Below are 19,029 nucleotides of genomic sequence, written 5' to 3' on the forward strand. Positions count from 1 at the left end.
CCACTATCACACCCACAACCATACCCACAACCATACCCACTACCACACCCACAACCTACCCACTACCACACCCACAACCAAACCCACAACCATACCCACAACCACACCCACGACCATACCCACTACCACTCCCACAACCATACCCACTACCACACCCACAACCATACCCACTATCACACCCACAACCATACCCACAACCTTACCCACTACCACAGCCACAACCACACCCACTACCACACCCACAACCATGCCCACAACCATACCCACAACCACACCCACAACCATACCAACTACCACACCCACAACCATACCCACAACCATACCCACTACCACACCCATGACCATACCCACTACCACACCCACAACCATACCCACGACCATACCCACTACCACACCCACAACCATACCCACGACCATACCCACTACCATACCCACTACCACACCCACAACCATACCAACCCACATATTTTTTTTATTATTCATTCACGGGATATGGTCTTCACTAGCTGGGTCAGCGTTTATTGCCAGTCCCTGCCCTTGGGATGGGCAATAAATGCTGGCCCAGCCAGCGAAGACCACGTCCCGTGAATGAATAATAATAAAAATATGTGGGTGGCTTTTCAACGGCTGCAGGGTTAGGTCTTGCTTGGGGAAGGGGAGGAAGTGGCCTCAGGCAAGGGAAGAGGCTGCAGGGTGAGGGCTACACTGGGGAAGGAGGGTATCCCAGGGTGTGTGTGTGTGTGGGGGGGGGGGGCATGTTGTTCTGTGCAAGTGGCCTCAAGGTGGTGATGCCTGAGGCTGCAGTCTCCAGAGGAGATGAGCCCAGTTAGAGATTTGAGGGTGTGTGTGAGAGAGTGAGTGGTCCCTTGAGCTGGCAGTGAGTGAGATGCCAGTGAATGTGTGATGGGCTTGTGAGTATGAGTTTAGAGTGATGAGATGGTTTCCATACTCTGGCTGCATGGATGAGATCATTCACCCTCTATCTGCATTGGATGGCCAACCTCTCCTGTGCAGCATTGGCACTGACCATCACTGCCAACACCTACCACACCGGAGTGGTAATGTAGCTGCCCCTCCTGTGGCCGGAGTGGGGATAGAGGACATCACAGCGGGGCCCCTCCACAGCGTCCAAAAGGCGCTCGAGGGCTGCAGTCTTCTTGCCTTTCGGGGCCATGTCCTCTTTGCCGCAGTCCTGGGCTGGAAATGCTGAGCGTGACTGTACTGTAAACGTGGCAGGCCAATCGGAGTCCACCCGCCATGGAAACGGCGTGTCTCCCGGGAACGTATAAATAACGTGACGGATTCGGGACGATACGGCGTGAAAACCCGCCATCGCGGCCGAGGGATAAAACGTTTGGTGTAAACCTGGGCTGGTAGGTGGCCCTGTGGTGTTTAAACAGCCAGGGAGATAGATCTTCTTCTTATGTCCCGTTTGTAAATCACACAGGGGAACCTGGAGGATCAGATCATTGAGGCTAACCCAGCCATGGAAGCCTTTGGAAACGCAAAGACTGTTCGAAATGACAACTCTTCCAGATTTGTGAGTGGTTCCATTCGTGGGTTCGATGTTTCCCTGCCCCTAACCCAGAGCTCGCCACAGCTTCCTTTGCTGTCCGTGATTTTAATTTCTCCTCCACCAATCCCTGCCAAACACATAAACCTTGCTCCTGCTGATCTCTGGCTGAGATTAAGGCAGCTGATTGGAGGATTTCCTGCTGATTAAACCCAAAGGTTAGCTTTGGCAATCAGACACCATAAGATAGTTCATAGTTACTGAGAAAGCTACCCTGAACCAGGTCAGTTCCAGGATCCTCTCTCTGTGACACCTGTTCGGGATTGAGCTTTTTTGGTAAATGTTCATCCCCTGGGGGTCAATTTCAAAACTAGGATGGATCGTGTAGTAATGATGGTTTTATTTAGCGTGTAATGTATCTTTAAGAATAATGCGTGTTAGGGGAGATCACATGATCTGTAGTAACCAATAGGAGAGTAGCGTGGGCTACTTCAACAGTCAGTGTAGAGATAGAGTTGGAGTTGAAAGCACGCGTGTAGTTGCTGCTGAGTTTACTGTAAATAAACTTAATCTTTCCACCCAAGAACTGGCTGCAGACCAACTCTATCACTAACAGTAGCAACTCAGCCACCCAACAACAGATAGGCTTGTGTTCAGCTAGGGTATTAAAGTTACAGAACCAACAGAGGTGGATGGAGTTGAGATACGAATCAGCCATGATCTGATTGAACGCTGGATCAGGCTCAAGGGGCTGAATGGCCTCCTCCTTCCTGTGAAGACTTTTACCTCATCAGTTTGGGCTGTGTGGGAGCAAAGGTAAAAAGACAGAATTGCGAACACAGCTCCATTAACTCGTTCCACACTATGTTACTCTGATGTGTTTTTAGTTTTGAACAGCAATACTTATTGTCAAAAACCTACGTTGGTTTCAGGGCAAATACATAAGGATCCATTTTGGCCACACAGGCAAACTGTCATCTGCTGACATCAACACATGTACGTACGTGAAATGAACCATTCCTGGTAGGTGGGGATTGGCATGATGGGTCAAACTAAAAGCAAACTGCATCCAATGTGGAAACCATATCGAATTGTAAGTTTGAGGAAGGGTAAGAGGGTGATGTAAGTGAATTCTCACAAGCAGGAGGACGTGCCAGACTCAGAAAGAAATGGGCTGAGTGCTTAAGGTCAGAAAAATCATTGAAGGGGTGGGTTGGGTGGAACTGTTTCAGGGAAATGGCAGATTAATCATGTGAATTCTTCAAAGGCAAGGAGTGCGAGAACATTTCGGAGATGGAATGTAAAGGGTGGGTGATGAAGGGACTCAACAAATTCAGGGAACAAAATTCATCTTGGCATTAAACAGGAGATGAGGGCTGAAGTGGGGTCGGGGAGAGAGAGTGTCAGCATTAACTGAGGGAGTGAGGAGAGTGTCAGCATTAACTGAGGGAGTGAGGAGAGAGAGAGAGAGAGAGTGTCAGCATTAACTGAGGGAGTGAGGAGAGTGTCAGCATTAACTGAGGGAGTGAGGAGAGTGTCAGCATTAACTGAGGGAGTGAGGAGAGAGAGAGAGAGAGAGAGTCAGCATTAACTGAGGGAGTGAGGAGAGAGAGAGTGTCAGCATTAACTGAGGGAGTGAGGACAGTGTCAGCATTAACTGAGGGAGTGAGGAGAGAGAGAGTGTCAGCATTAACTGAGGGAGTGAGGACAGTGTCAGCATTAACTGAGGGAGTGAGGAGAGAGAGAGTGTCAGCATTAACTGAGGGAGTGAGGAGAGAGAGAGTGTCAGCATTAACTGAGGGAGTGAGGAGAGAGAGAGTGTCAGCATTAACTGAGGGAGTAAGGAGAGACAGAGTGTCAGCATTAACTGAGGGAGTGAGGAGAGTGTCAGCATTAACTGAGGGAGTGAGGAGAGTGTTAGCATTAACTGAGGGAGTGAGGAGAGAGAGTGTGTTAGCATTAACTGAGGGAGTGAAGAGAGAGAGAGTGTCAGCATTAACTGAGGGAGTGAGGAGAGAGAGTGTGTTAACATTAACTGAGGGAGTGAGGAGAGAGAGAGTGTTAGCATTAACTGAGGGAGTGAGGAGAGAGAGAGTGTCAGCATTAACTGAGGGAGTAAGGAGAGTGTCAGCATTAACTGAGGGAGTGAGGAGAGTGTTAGCATTAACTGAGGGAGTGAGGAGAGAGAGTGTCAGCATTAACTGAGGGAGTGAGGAGAGAGAGTGTCAGCATTAACTGAGGGAGTGAGGAGAGAATCAGCATTAACTGAGGGAGTGAGGAGAGAGAGTGTCAGCATTAACTGAGGGAGTGAGGAGAGTGTTAGCATTAACTGAGGGAGTGAGGAGAGAGTCAGCATTAACTGAGGGAGTGAGGAGAGTGTCAGCATTAACTGAGGGAGTGAGGAGAGTGTCAGCATTAACTGAGGGAGTGAGGAGAGTGTCAGCATTAACTGAGGGAGTGAGGAGAGTGTCAGCATTAACTGAGGGAGTGAGGAGAGAGAGTGTCAGCATTAACTGAGGGAGTGAGGAGAGTGTCAGCATTAACTGAGGGAGTGAGGAGAGTGTCAGCATTAACTGAGGGAGTGAGGAGAGAGAGAGTGTCAGCATTAACTGAGGGAGTGAGGAGAGAGAGTGTCAGCATTAACTGAGGGAGTGAGGAGAGTGTCAGCATTAACTGAGGGAGTGAGGAGAGTGTTAGCATTAACTGAGGGAGTGAGGAGAGACAGAGTGTTAGTATTAACTGAGGGAGTGAGGAGAGAGAGTGTTAGCATTAACTGAGGGAGTGAGGAGAGAGAGTGTTAGCATTAACTGAGGGAGTGAGGAGAGAGAGTGTCAGCATTAACTGAGGGAGTGAGGAGAGAGAGAGAGTGTCAGCATTAACTGAGGGAGTGAGGAGAGTGTCAGCATTAACTGAGGGAGTGAGGAGAGAGTCAGCATTAACTGAGGGAATGAGGAGAGAGAGTGTTAGCATTAACTGAGGGAGTGAGGAGAGACAGAGTGTCAGCATTAACTGAGGGAGTGAGGAGAGACAGAGTGTCAGCATTAACTGAGGGAGTGAGGAGAGTGTTAGCATTAACTGAAGGAGTGAGGAGTGAGAGAGAGAGAGAGAGAGAGAGTCAGCATTAACTGAGAGGGATCTGACTCAGTTGCATGTTTTGGAGAATAGTGGTACCTTTCAGCCAAGAGGTTAATCGTTATTTCTTCATGTCCTCAGACTTGTTGGAAAAATCCCGTGTTATATTCCAGCAGCCAGGGGAACGGAGTTACCACATTTACTATCAGATCCTGTCTGGGAGGAAAAAGGAACTTCAAGGTAAACAACATCAGGAGTGAGGGATCAATAGAGTTATGATTTGGTAACCACACATTTTTAGTTAAATATAATTGTCTGTCCACCTCGTGTTCAAACCCCTCCATGGCCTCGCCTGCTCACTATCTCTGTTACCTCCTCCAATCCTATGATCCATCGAGAACTCTGCATTCCCTCAAACTCTGGCCTCATGTGCATCTCCCACTTCCTTCACTCCACCATTGGAGTTTGTGTCTTCAGTGTGTAGGTTCTACACTCTGGAATTATCTCTCTACCTCTTGCTTCTCCTTTAAGATGCTCCTTAAAACCTCTCTCTGCCCAAGCCTATCTCCTTCTTCTTCAGCTCATTGTCAATTTTTGTCTGATTGCATTACCCACATGTAGGGGAGGTGATGGCTTAGTGGTATTGTCACTGGGCTAGTAATCCAGAGACCCAGGGTAATGCTCTGGGGGTCTGGGTTCGAATCCCACCACGGCAGATGGTAGAATTTGAATCCAATAAAAATCTGGAATTAAAAGACTCATGATGACCAGGAAATCTGGCCTACATGTGACTCCAGAGCCCACAGCAATGTGGTTGGCTCTTAAATGGCCATTCAGTTGCATCAAAGTCACGAAAAAGGAATGACACTGGACGGACCACCCAGCATCGACAAAGGCAATCGCAGCCCTGTCGACCCTGCAAAGCTCTCCCTACTAACATCAGGGGGCTTGTGCCAAAATTGGGAGAACAACAGCCTGACATAGTCATCCTCACGGAATCATACCTTACAGATAATATCCCAGACACCATCACCATCCCTGGGTATGTCCTGTCCCACCAGCAGAACAGACCCAGCAGAGGTGGCAGCACAGTGATATACAGACAGGAGGGAGTTACCCTGGGAGTCCTCAACATTGACTCTGGACCCCATGATGTCTCATGGCATCGGGTCAAACATGGGCAAGGAAACCTGCTGCTGATTATCATGTACTGCCCTCCCTCAGCTGATGAATCAGTGCTCCTCCATGTTGAACATCACTTGGAGGAAGCACTGAGGGTGACAAGGGTGCAGAATGTACTCTGGGTGCGGGACTTCAATGTCCATCACCAAGAGAGGCTCAGTAGCACCACTACTGACCGAGTCCTAAAGGACATAACTGCTAGACTGGGTCTGCGGCAGGTGGTGAGGGAATCAACAAGAGGGAAAAACATACTTGACCTCATCCTCACCAAGCTGCCTGCCACAGGTGCATCTGCCCATGACAGTATCGGCAGGAGTGACCACCGCACAGTATTGTGGAGATGAAGTCCTGCCTTTACATTGAGGATACCCTCCATTGTGTTGTGTGGCACTACCACTCTGCTAAATGGGATAGATTTCAAACAGATGTAGCAACTCAAGACTGGGCATCCATGAGGCACTGTGGACCATCAGCAACAGCAGAATTGTACTCAAACACAATCTGTAACCTCATAGCCCAGCATATCCCCCACTCTACCATTAAGCCAGGGCATTGATCCTGGTTCAATAAAGTGTACAGGAGGGCATGCCAGGAGCAGCACCAGGCATACCTGAAAATGAGGTGTCAACCTGGTGAAGCTATAACACTGGACTATTTGTGTACCAACCAGCATAAGCAGCAAGTGATAGACAGAGCTAAGTGATCCCACAAGCACTGGATACTGCAAAGGCTATGGGACCTGACAATATTTCAGCAATAGTACTGAAGACTTGTTGCGCCCCTAGCCAAGCTATTCCAATACAACTACAACATGGCATCTACTCGGCTATGTGGAAAATTGCCCAGGCACGTGCTGTACACAAAAAGTAGAACAAGTCCAAGCTGGTCAATTATTGCCCCATCATTCTACTCTCGATCATCAGTAAAGTAATGGAAGGGGTCATCATCGAGCAGCACTTGCTTTGCAATAACCTGCTCACTGATGCCCAGTTTGGGTTTTGCCAGGGCAACTCAGCTCCTGACCTCATTACAGCCTTGGTTCAGACATGGACAAAAGAGCTGAACTCCCGAGGTCAGGTGAGAGTGACTGCCCTTAACGTCAAGGCAGCATTTGACTGAGTGTGGCATCAAGGAGCCCTAGCAAAACTGGAGACAATGGGAATAAGGGGGAAAACTCTCCACTAACCATAAGACCATAAGACCATAAGACATAGGAGCAGAAATTAGGCCATTCGGCCCATCGAGTCTGCTCCGCCATTCAATCATGGCTGATAAGTTTCTCAAACCCATTCTCCCGCCTTCTCCCCGTAACCTTTGATCCCCTGACCAATCAAGAACCTATCTATCTCAGTCTTAAATACACTCAATGACCTGGCCTCCACAGCCTTCTGTGGCAATGAATTCCATAGATTCACCACTCTCTGGCTAAAGAAGTTTCTCCTCATCTCTGTTCTAAAAGGTCTTCCCTTTACTCTGAGGCTGTGCCCTCGGGTCCTAGTCTCTCCTACTAATGGAAACATCTTCCCCACGTCCACTCTATCCAGGCCTTTCAGTATTCTGTAAGTTTCAATCAAATCCCCCCTCATCCTTCTAAACTCCATCCAGTATAGACCCAGAGTCCTCAAACATTCCTCATATGTTATGCCTTTCATTCCTGGGATCATTCTCGTGAACCTCCTCTGAACCCTCTCCAAGGCCATAACATCCTTCCTGAGATACGGGGCCCAAAATTGCTCACAATATTCTAAATGTGCTCTGACCAGAGGCTTATAAAGCCTCAGCAGCACATCCCTGCTTTTATATTCTAGTCCTCTCGAAATAAATGCCAACATTGCATTTGCCTTCCGAATTACCGACTCAACCTGCAAGTTAACCTTAAGAGAATCCTGGACTAGAACTCCCAAGTCCCTTTGCACTCCAGATTTCTGAATTCTCTCCCCATTTAGAAAATAGTCTATGCTTCTATTCTTCCTACCAAAGTGCATGACCTCACACTTCCCCACGTTGTATTCCATCTGCCACTTCTTTGCCCATTCTCCTAACCTGTCTAAATCCTTCTGCAGCCTCCCCACCTCCTCAATACTACCTATCCCTCCACCTATCTTTGTATCATCTGCAAACTTAGCCAGAATGCCCTCAGTTCCTTCATCTAGATCATTAATGTACAAAGTGAAAAGTTGTGGTCCCAACACTGACCCCTGCAGAACTCCACTAGTCACCAGCCACTATCCTGAGAAGGAGCCCTTAACCCCACTCTCTGCCTCCTGCCAGACAGCCAATCTTCTATCCATGCTAGTACCTTGCCTCTACCACCATGGGCTCTTATCTCACTGAGCAGCCTCCTGTGCAGCACCTTGTCAAAGGCCTTCTGGAAGTCCAAGTAGATAACATCCATTGGCTCTCCTTTGTCTAACCTACTCATTACCTCCTCAAAGAATTCTAACAGATTTGTCAGGCATGACCTCCCCTTGATGAAAGGTGGTTGTGGATGTTGGAGGTTAATCATCTCAGCTCAAGGACATGACTGCAGGAATTCCTCAGGGTAGTGTCCTCGGCCCAACCATCTTCAGCTGCTTCATCAATGACCTTCCCTCTATCATAAGGTCAGAAGTAGGGATGTTCGCTGATGATTGCAAAGTGTTCAGCACCATTCGCGACTCCTCAGATACTGAAGCAGTCCATGTCCAAATGGAGCAAAACCTGGAGAATACCCAAGCTTGGGCTGACAAGTGGCAAGTAACATTTGCGCCACACAAGTGCCAGGTAATGACCATCTCCAATAAGAGAGAATCCAACCATTGCCCATTGAAGTTCAATGGCATTACTATCACTGAATCCCCCACTATCAACATCCTGGGGGCTTAACATTGACCAGAAACTGAACTGGACTAGCCATATAAATGCTGTGGCTACAAGAGCAGGTCAGAGGCTAGGAATCGTGCAATGAATAACTCACCTCCTGACTCCCCAATGCCTGTCCACCTACTACAAGGCACAAGTCAGGAGTGTGATGGAATATTCAAGAAGCTTGACACCATCCAGGGCAAAGCAGCTCACTTGATTGGCTCCACATCCACAAATATTCATTCCCTCCACCACTGACGCACAGTAGCAGCAGTGTGTAACATCTACAAGATGCACTGCAGTAATTCACCAAGGCTCCTTAGACAGCACCTTCCAAACCCATGACCATTAACATCTAGAAGGACAAGGGCAGCAGATAGATGGGAACAACACCACCTGGAAGTTCCCCTTCAAGTCACTCACCATCCTGACTTGGAAATATATCACCGTTCCTTCACTGTCGCCAGGTTAAAATCCTGGAACTCCCTCCCTAACTGCACTGTGGGTGTACCTACACCACATGAACTGCACCGGTTGAAGAAGGCAGCTCACCACCACCTTCTCAAGGGCAATTCACAGAACCACAGAATCACAGTGCAGAAGAGGCCCTTGGCCCATCGGGTCTGCACCGACACTTGAGAAACACCTGACCTACCTACCTAATCCCATTTACCAGCACTTGGCCCATAGCCTTGAATGTGACATGCCAAGTGCTCATCCAGGTACTTTTTAAAGGATGTGAGGCAACCTGCTTCCACCACCCTCCCAGGCAGCGCATTCCAGACCGTCACCACCCTCTGGGTAAAAAAGTTTTTCCTCACATCCCCCTAAACCTCCTTGAACTTGTGTCCCCTTGTGACTGACCCTTCAACTAAGGGGAACAGCTGCTCCCTATCCACCCTGTCCATGCCCCTTATAATCTCCTACACCTAGATCAGGTCGCCCCTTGGTCTTCTCTGCTCCAACGAAAACAACCCAAGTCTATCCAACCTCTCTTCATAACTTAAATTTTCATCCCAGGCAACATCCTGGTGAATCTCCTCTGCACCCCCTCCACTACAATCACATCCTTCCTATAATGCGGCGACCAGAACTGCACACAGTACTCCAGCTGTGGTCTCACCAAGGTTCTATACAACTCCAACATGACCTCCCTACTTTTGTAATCTATGCATCGATTGATATAGGCAAGTGTCCCATATGCCTTTTTCACCACCCCACTAACATGCCCCTCCGCCTTCAGAGATCTATGGACAAACACGGCAAGGTCCCTTTGTTCCTCAGAACTTCCTAGTGCCATGCCGTTCATTGATTACTTCCTTGTCAAATTATTCCTTCCAAAGTGTATCACCTCACACTTTTCAGGGTTAAATTCCATCTGCCACTTATCTGCCCATTTGACCATCCCGTCTATATCTTCCTGTAGCCCAAGACACTCAACCTCACTGTTAACCACCCGGCCAATCTTTGTGTCATCTGCAAACTTACTAATCCTGCCCCCCACATAGTCATCTATGTCGTTTATGTAAATGACGAATAATAGGGGACCCAGCACAGATCCCTGTGGTACGCCACTGGACACTGGCTTCCAGTCACTAAAGCAATCAAGGATGGGCAATAAATGCTGGCCCAGCCAGTGAAGCCCACATCCCGTGAATGAATTTTTAAAAATGTGCCCGGGCTTGCAGGTTTGTGTTACTGCCACAAATGCAGAGTTCCTGAATCGTCCACTCGGCAAGAACAGATCCCAGCACAAATCCAAAGTATTTAAAACAAACCAGGAATGATTACCATCCATCACCAAAATAAGGGCAGGAATCAAACTCATTCCACCTTTCTGTTCCAGACATCCTGATGGTCTCCACCAAACCCCACGACTATCACTGCTGTTCTCAAGGTGTAATAACAGTGGACAAACTGGACGATGGTGCGGAGTTAATGGCGACTGATGTAAGAATGCTTTGCTCTGATTTTACATCCCTCATTTTTTCTTTCCTCTATCAAAGTGACCCTGATGTGAGAGAGCCTCCACGACAGTTAAAATCCACTGTATAAGTTTTACATAACTGATACTGTTCGGGATCTTGCATCATTTTGTCATTTTGTTGTATTTGTATATGTATATTCACAGAATCATAGAATATTTACAGTTCAAAAGGAGGCCATTCGGCCTATCTAGTCTGCACCAGTGCAGAAGGAAGCCATTCAGCCCATCTGGTCTGCACTGGCTCCCTGAAAGACTGTTCCACCTAGTACCACTCCCCTGCCTTAACTCCATAACCATGCACATTCTCTCATTTCAGATAGTGATTTTAAAGTGATAAAGCCTTAATAATCTTGAGGAACTGTGAGGTAAACATCCACACAATCTAATTGACTTCGAATGTCCTCTGAAGTTGCCCACAGTACCTTCCCAGGGCAACAGGAGAACGGTATTAAATGTGATGTTGCCCCCATCCTGAGTATAACATGGCTGCAGATTAGTAAGGTATCTATTAGGTGCCCCAGCCATCGTGAGTATGGGGGGGTGTTGAACTTTTTTCCTGCTCATCATGTTTCACATGTTTATACATAACAGCAATCGATTGGTTTCATAGATCCCAAAGTTGGATTTAAAATAGGGACTCAGGAAGCAGAAATGATTGAGGTAATGGTACAGCATCTGGGATTGGAAGGAGAAAAAGTGAATCCTGATAGCAATTCGGTGGAGTTAGCTAAAAGTCAGTTGCAGATGAAGCAGCTTGAGGTAGAAAAGGAAAAGAAAACTGGAATTGGAAGAAAAAGAAAGAGCAAAAGAAATTGAAATGCAAAAGATGGAGCTGGAGTTTCAAAGAGAGAAAGAAATCAAACATCATAAACTGGCTAGGGAAAAGGTTAGGGTATGAGCTCAGATGAGGAATCGAGTCCCACTCCGAGCTTTGATATAACCTAAAGTCTTCATCTATTGCCTAACTCGACAGAAGACAGTGTTGAGAGATATTTTGTCTCGTTTGAAAAGATGGCTACAAAGCTAAAGTTCCCAAAGGAAACATGGACTCTACTTTTGCAAAGTGTTTTGGTCGGGAAGGCTGTGGATGTATATTCTAGCCTTTTGGAAGAACGATCTTCAGATTGTGAGGTAGTTAAAATTGCCGTACTTAAAGCTTATGAGCTTGTCCCTGAAGCATATCAGTTGAACTTTTGGGCTTGAAAGGAAATAACAAATTAAATGTTTATAGAATTTGCTAGAGAGAAGGAAATGTAATGGAACCAGTGGTTTCGATCCCTGAATTTAGAACAAAATTTTGAGAATATGAGGGAACTAATAATAATAGAAGAATTTCAAAACAGCATCTCAATAGCTGGTCACATCTGGAAGACCAATGGCTTTCTAAGGTACAGGAAGCAGCAGTTTTGGCAGATGAGTATGATATCTCACATAGGCAGCTCGGGGACAATTGATCTCCATCTGTAAACCTGCAGGAAGTCTAGAGGAACAGAGTCTAGCTTCATGTCAAAGGCAGAAGATGTTCCAATCAGGATAAGTGATAGTGTAGAAGGTAAAAATGATGTAAAGAAACCAGTGTGCTTTTATTGCTGTAAGATTGGGCACCTCAAAGCCCATTGTTGGAAGCTGAACGGTAAGTCTGTAGCGGTAATGAGAACTCTTAAGGAGTCTTTAGCAAAGGCTGTACCAGAAATGGAAATAGATGTTGAAACAATAACAGTGGTACAAGTGAAACGTGGTCCCTTAGAACCTACTAGAAAAGGGGATTTGACAGGAGATGGTCAAGGTGATGCTTCCTTAAATACTGCTAAAGTGAGTCAGGTTACTGGAAGTTTTAGAGCTTTTGTTTTGAAGGGAGAAGTGTTCTCTTACTTCTCCAACCAAACAAGTTAATATTTTGCGAGACACTGGGGCAGATCAGTCAAACATTGATGGTGGCTGATGATACAGTTTGATTTCCAGATGGGCTGATGAGGGAAGTAGCATTAATAGCATTAATAATTAATGGGATTTATGAACCTTTTCCCTTGTGTAAGGTCAATTTACAAAGCGACTTAGTAAACAGAGTTGTTACAGTGGGAATTTTTCCTAGTTTACCTATGGAAGGGGTAGATTTTATATTGGGTAATGATTCGGCCGGCAAGACAGTAACGTGGCGACGATTGCATTGCAGCAGGTGCTCGATCGTACTGCGAACCTCCTTAAAAAAATAACCGTGGCCAAACATGAGAAGCTTGTTGCTGATAATGAGCAATTGCAGGGAAATCTGATTCGTGTGGAGAACCAATGTTCACACATGGAAGATAAGTTCGTCATTGCAAAACGAGAACTGATGAGGACACTTGAGCGTCAGTTATTGGTCCCTAACCGGATCTCACCAACAATTTGGGGGTCTGGCCACGGATCAAAACAGAGGTTAAAAAGAGGAATATTCCCATCTATCACCCTGCACACTCAATACAGTATAAATTCGCTCAGAAGGAGCTCAAACCTTCTTGTTTGAAGGGCCGCTTTTCAAAGGGATTAGTAATCACAGAGTCCCTATCTAAATTATAATAGCACGTAATGCTCATAATACCTGGGTACACTGTTATTTCAGTGCTTTGAATTTAAGTGAAATGTCGTTCTTAATAATTAGTGCGCTGCCCTTTGAGTTTCAGACTGCACTGTGTTCCGTGTTGTTTCTCTCTCCCTGGCCGCCACTCACTCGCCCACTACTCAACCGTCCCGCTGACCCCCTGGAAAGTCTCTTTAGGCGGACAAGAAGCCAGTTTGAGAAACACTGAACTAAAAGGTTAAAGGCAAAATAGAAACCCGTAGTCAATTACCTTTGTTTTTTTTGTTTATTAGCATGCTATGGACATCTTGGGCTTTACTACGGAAGAAAAATACAACTGCTACAAAATGGTGGGGGTGATCATGCATTTCGGGAACATGAAATTCAAGCAGAAGACCCGAGAGGAGCAAGCTGAAATAGACGGAACAGAAAGTGAGTGGGTGATATTACCCCGATACTGATCACCCAACAGACGGGCTCAATGGGACGGCTCCTGTTTTTAAAACGTTCTCCAGCTCGTATGGCAGCTCTAACATGGTTAGAATGATCAGAGTGCTGGGGTCAGTTTTCTTGTAATCGCTGCGGGGGTCCTGTCACATGGGTAGCACCCCTAACTAAACAGCTTTGACTGAAGAGCACACAGACCAGAAGCTGCCACGAGCGGGAAACTGATCAAATTCAACTCCTTAACCATCAAGAGATGAGTTTTAACGGAAGTTCCCTGCCTGGCACAAGTAACAACCCTGAATAAATCGTTGGAAGTGGAGGAATACAGGAACATCATGGTGTCAACGGGAAATGAGGGATACAGGAACAGGATGAGCTATTCAGCCCCTCGAATCTGTTCCACTTTTCAAATTGATCATGGCTGATCTATACCACAAATCTGCCTTAGCTGCACATAACCATAGCCAACAGAAACCTATTTATTAAAATCCTGAAAAGTTCCAGTTGTCTCAGCAAATACACTCATATTTTTGTGGGGTGGTGGGGGTGGATAGTTCTAGATTTTTATCACCCCTTGTGTGAGAAGGTGCTTCCCAATTTCACCCCTGAATGGTCCAATTCTACTTTCAACATTTTAAGATGAGACAAACTTCAATCTCAGCTGATTTGATTCCAGTTTGTAATTCATTCTCGGGTATCTGTTATTCTATATGTAAACCCCCCGAACCCCTCGATTAGATTCCAGTCTGTAACTCATTCCTGGGTATGTTATTCTATATATAAATCCCCCGAACCCCTCGATTAGATTCCAGTCTGTAACTCACTCCCGGGTATCTGTTATTCTATGTATAAACCACCCGAACCCCTCGATTAAATTCCAGTCTGTAACTCACTTCCGGGTATCTGTTATTCTATATATAGACCACCCGAACCCCTCAATTAGATTCCAGCTAGTAACTCACTCCCAGGTATCTGTTATTCTATATGTAAGCCACTCGAACCCCTCGATTAGATTCCAGTCAGTAACTCACTCCCAGGAATCCATTATTCCATAGATAAACCACCTGAACCCCTCGATTAGATTCCAGTCTGTAGCTCACACCTGAGTATTCATTATTCTATAGATAAACCACCTGAACCCCTTGATTAGATTCCACTCCGTAAGTCACTTGCGAGTATCCATTATTCTATATATAAACTCCCCGAATCCCTCGATTATACCACTGGTTGGCATATTCAAAGGTCTTATACTTACTTCAGGTGGGCAACCATGTTGTATGGAAGTTGCTTGGCGAATTCTGGGGGTGATCTGGCACAGGAACCCAAGCCCCAAAATCTATCCACTGAACAATCATTTGGTACCAGAATTCAGGCTGATGTGGGCCGCTTTCTCACCCATTGTACCTGTCTGGCTAGGGCCTTCCTAGTCAGTGTGACTCAGTAAAACACTGTAAGCTTGTTTATCTATATGACCTGAAGCACGTGAAAGACAGCTCCTCAGACAGTGCAGCACTCCTTCAGTACTGCACTGGAGTGTCAGATTGGATTATGTACTAGGGCCTGGAGTTGGACTTGAACCCATAACCATCTGATTCAGAGGCAAGAATGCTCCCCACTGAGGCATGCCTGTCACTGTAAAACTCTTGCTATAAATTTCCTGAATTTAGTAAAACTTTAACTTTGTAAATAAAGTGAAATATACAGTCTGACTTATTCTCTGTGCCCCACTCAATGTATTTAATTCAGCAGGCCTATCAGAATGACCCTCATAGAGCTTGAAATGGCTGGACTCATGATTTGTCCCCAGTGGCCATGACCTTAGCTAAAGCATTGGACCAAGCAAAGGCCAAGAGTTTCTAGTCTTGGAGACAGCAAAAGAATCCAAGGAGTGACGATGTGCCACTCGCACAGCTCCTAACCTGCTTACAAGATTCCACATCTGCAACCTCTATGGCCACTCACGCACAGTGGCAGCGGTGTGTACCATCTACAAGATGCACTACAGAAACTCACCAATGTTCCTCAGACAGCACCTTCCAAACCTGTGATGTCAACACATAGAAGGACAAGGGCAGCAGATGGATGGGAATGCCACCACCTGGAAGTTCTCTTCCAAGCCGCACACCATCCTGACTTGGAAATATATCGCCGTTCCTTCGCTGTCACTGGGTCAAAACCTTGGAACTCCCTCCCTCAGAGCTCTGTGGATGTCCCTACACCACAGGGACTGCAGTGGTTCAAGAAGGCAGCTCACCGCCACCTTCTCAAGAGCATTTGAGGATGGCCAACAAATGTTGGACTTGCCAGCGATGCCCACATCCTGTGGATGAATTGAAAGAAACTGATTCAGTGTGGTGTAGAGAGAATGGTCCATGGGTGGGTCAGCAGCCTGTCACCATTGAGTCATGGTCTACACTTCTGGGATTAGGGATAAAGCTACCATGAAACTGACCTTTAAATAGGTTTCCTTATTCATTGCGATAATTAGTATTCCCAAGAAATCTTACACAAATATTCACAGTCATCCCATCTTTTGTGAAAGGTGCTGATAAAGCGGCCTGCTTACTGGGAGTCCGCTCAACAGATCTCATCACCAGCCTACTGCATCCCCAAGTGAAGATCGGCAATGAATGTGTGACTAAAGATCAGAACGTTGGGCAGGTACGTGGCGGTGAAACTCAACTTACTGGTGACGAGGTGCACTGCAGGTATAATGGATACAGTCTCGCTATAAAACCACTGGTCACAGGTAAAATGGACATGTGTGCACAGTACAAGGTTACAGGTATATTTATTCATGGGATGTGGACATCACTGGCAAGGCCAGCGTTTGTTGCCCATCCCTAATTGCCCTTGAACTGAGTGGCTTGCTTGGTCATTTCTGAGGGCAACCAAGAGGCAACTATATTATGTGGATCAGGAGTCACATGTAGCAAAAGAATCTAAGGAATGACTAGGTGCCACTCGCACAGCTCCTAACCTGCTTATACGATCCCAAATCTGTAACCTCTACTACTGCTGACGCACAGTAGCAGCAGTGTGTACCATCTACAAGATGCACTGCAGGAACTCGCCAAGCCTCCTTAGACAGCACCTTCCAAAACTGAGATGTCAACATCTAGAAGGACAAGGGCAGCAGATAGATGGGAACACCACCACCTGGAAGTTCCCCTCCAAGTCACTCACCATCCTGACTTGGAAATATGTCACTGTTCCTTTACCATCGCTGGGTAAGGAAGGAAGATTTCCTTCCCTAAAGGACATTAGTCAACCAGATGGGTTTTTACAACAATCAATGATAGTTTCATGGCCACCAATGCTGAGGCTAGTTTTCAATTCCAGATTTTTTTCATTAATTTTATATAACCAGCTGCCATTGTGAGGTCTGAACATAAACCCCCAGAACATTAGCCTGGGTTACTAGTGAAGTGACATTACCATTATTACGCACCTTCTCCCTCAACGGATCCGCATTGTGCCTCCCCAGCCTATAGGGTGAGGAAATGCTAACCAACACAGAATCTGGTTCTGTGGTCAAGGATACAACAGCAGCAAATTCAGAGAATGACTTAGGCTGTGCAATCATACGCACAAATGCTGGGTAAAATTTAACATTGAACATTATGTATAAGTTGACAACTTCACTTTTGTTTTAGTTGGTTGTTTTTCTTTGCTTACCTTACATATCGTAAGATTATGGGAATGACATTTGCTTGTGCACCTGTGTCAAGCTTGAAATTCACCATCATGTTGTCAATTTTTAAATCAATCTTCCTTTCATCTTCTTTGGAATTTGTTGTTACTGCTCCAACAAAAAGTTCAGTTTCAGTGTCTGTGTCAATCGTGTGCATTTCCTTCAATTTACACATCTTAGCGAAGTGATTTAGTTTATCACAGTTCTTACACTGCTTTCTGTAGGCTGGACGACTACATGGTAAATGGTCTGTTCTGCTTCGGCTGCATTTAAATGTTTTGATAGCAGTTTTGTTCTTTTTACCTTCAGGCTGTCTATTTGTTCTTACCTGGCGCTGTTTCTGTTTAAGTGCATCTAACTGCTTGACCGTGTGCAGCTCATCATCTTCCGTCATCTGTTTAACCTGGCATTTTGTTATCTCTGCTGCTCTGCAGATATTTATTGCTTTCTCCAGCGTGAGATCAACTTCTCTCAAAAGCCGTTCTCTCAGAGTGTCATTTGCGATCCCACAGATTATTCTATCTAGGCTGAGTGATTCTTCAAGTTCTCCAAATTCACACAATTTAGCTCGTTTTCTCAGCTCAGTTGTGCACTGACTAATGTTGTCACTGCCTGCGTGCACCTAAAAATCAGTATCTTTCATACGCGGTGTTTTTCCCAGGGCTGCTGTAGGCTTCGAATTTTTCCATTATTTCTTTCAAGTCATTTTGTTTCTCATCACTTTCAAACGTGAATGTGCTATAGACTTGTAGGGCTTCTTCCCCTGCTACATGAGGGAAGTTGAAAGACTGTACCTGAGGGTCTTTTTTATGACTGTACATCGCTGTGAGGTAAAGCTCGAGTCAATGCCGGAACCTCCTCCAGTTTTCGGCAAGGTTTCCCTCCAAACTAAAGCCTATCAGTGATTTCAGAACCGGCATTGTTGCTTTTAGTTTACTTCTAACCGCATGTCTTGTGTCTTGTTTCTTTTTTTAATGATGCACACAGGCTGTTGACATTGTAGCTGAGCTAACTTTATTGATAACACATTTTCCTAACACGAACACATATCTGCAACGTCTGAACTCTATCAAGACAGGCTCCAACATGTGCTATCTGACCTTCAACCCCTGGGTCAGGTGACCCCCTATCTAGTATAGAGTGCCGTGTAGTATCTAATACTGGAGTTCACAACCACAATCAGCTATTATGACATCCACCACTGAACTGAAACTGACTGGCCTCTAGTTGCTGATCCCTTTTTTCAACAAGGGTGTAACATTTGCAATTCTCCAGTCCTCTGGCACCGCCCCCTTAGTCTAAGGACGACAGAAAAATTATGGCCAGTGCTCCTGCAATTCCCACTCTCACTTCCCTCACTTAGCCTTGGGTACATCTCATCCAGCCCCACGCCTTATCAACTTTACATACATTCAATAATCCTCCTCACCAATTTTAAACCCATCTAATGTCAGAGTTACATCCTCTTTCACCCTGCCCTGTGCAGCATCTTCTTTCTTGGTAAACACAGATATGAAGTATTCATTTAATACTTCAGACCCCCTGCCTCCACGCGTAAATCCCCTTTTCAGTCCCTAATTGGCCCTACTCCTCTGTTTACCACCCTTTTACTATTTGCATACGAACATACAACCATACAAATTAGGAGCAGGAATAGGCCACTCAGCCCATCGAGCCTGCTCCGCTATTATAAGATCATGGCTGATCTGATTGTAACCTCCTGCCTACCCCCT

The 19,029-nt window shown here is 46.0% G+C and overlaps 1 protein-coding gene across 1 annotated transcript in view; it reads left to right on the plus strand.

Annotated features, from left to right (window-relative positions):
• The window catches only part of LOC144675602 (myosin-7-like), a 148,618-nt gene that overhangs the window by 20,673 nt on the left and 108,916 nt on the right, over positions 1-19,029 (plus strand). Inside the window, exons 5-10 of the mRNA XM_078536252.1 lie at positions 1,448-1,540; positions 2,446-2,509; positions 4,727-4,825; positions 10,458-10,561; positions 13,449-13,587; positions 16,145-16,263. Of these exons, the coding sequence (XP_078392378.1) occupies positions 1,448-1,540; positions 2,446-2,509; positions 4,727-4,825; positions 10,458-10,561; positions 13,449-13,587; positions 16,145-16,263 (618 nt within the window). The remainder of the gene's footprint in view (positions 1-1,447; positions 1,541-2,445; positions 2,510-4,726; positions 4,826-10,457; positions 10,562-13,448; positions 13,588-16,144; positions 16,264-19,029) is intronic.

This window comes from Cetorhinus maximus, chromosome 3 (assembly GCF_964194155.1).
Source record: "Cetorhinus maximus chromosome 3, sCetMax3.hap1.1, whole genome shotgun sequence".
Classification (NCBI taxonomy): domain Eukaryota; kingdom Metazoa; phylum Chordata; class Chondrichthyes; order Lamniformes; family Cetorhinidae; genus Cetorhinus; species Cetorhinus maximus.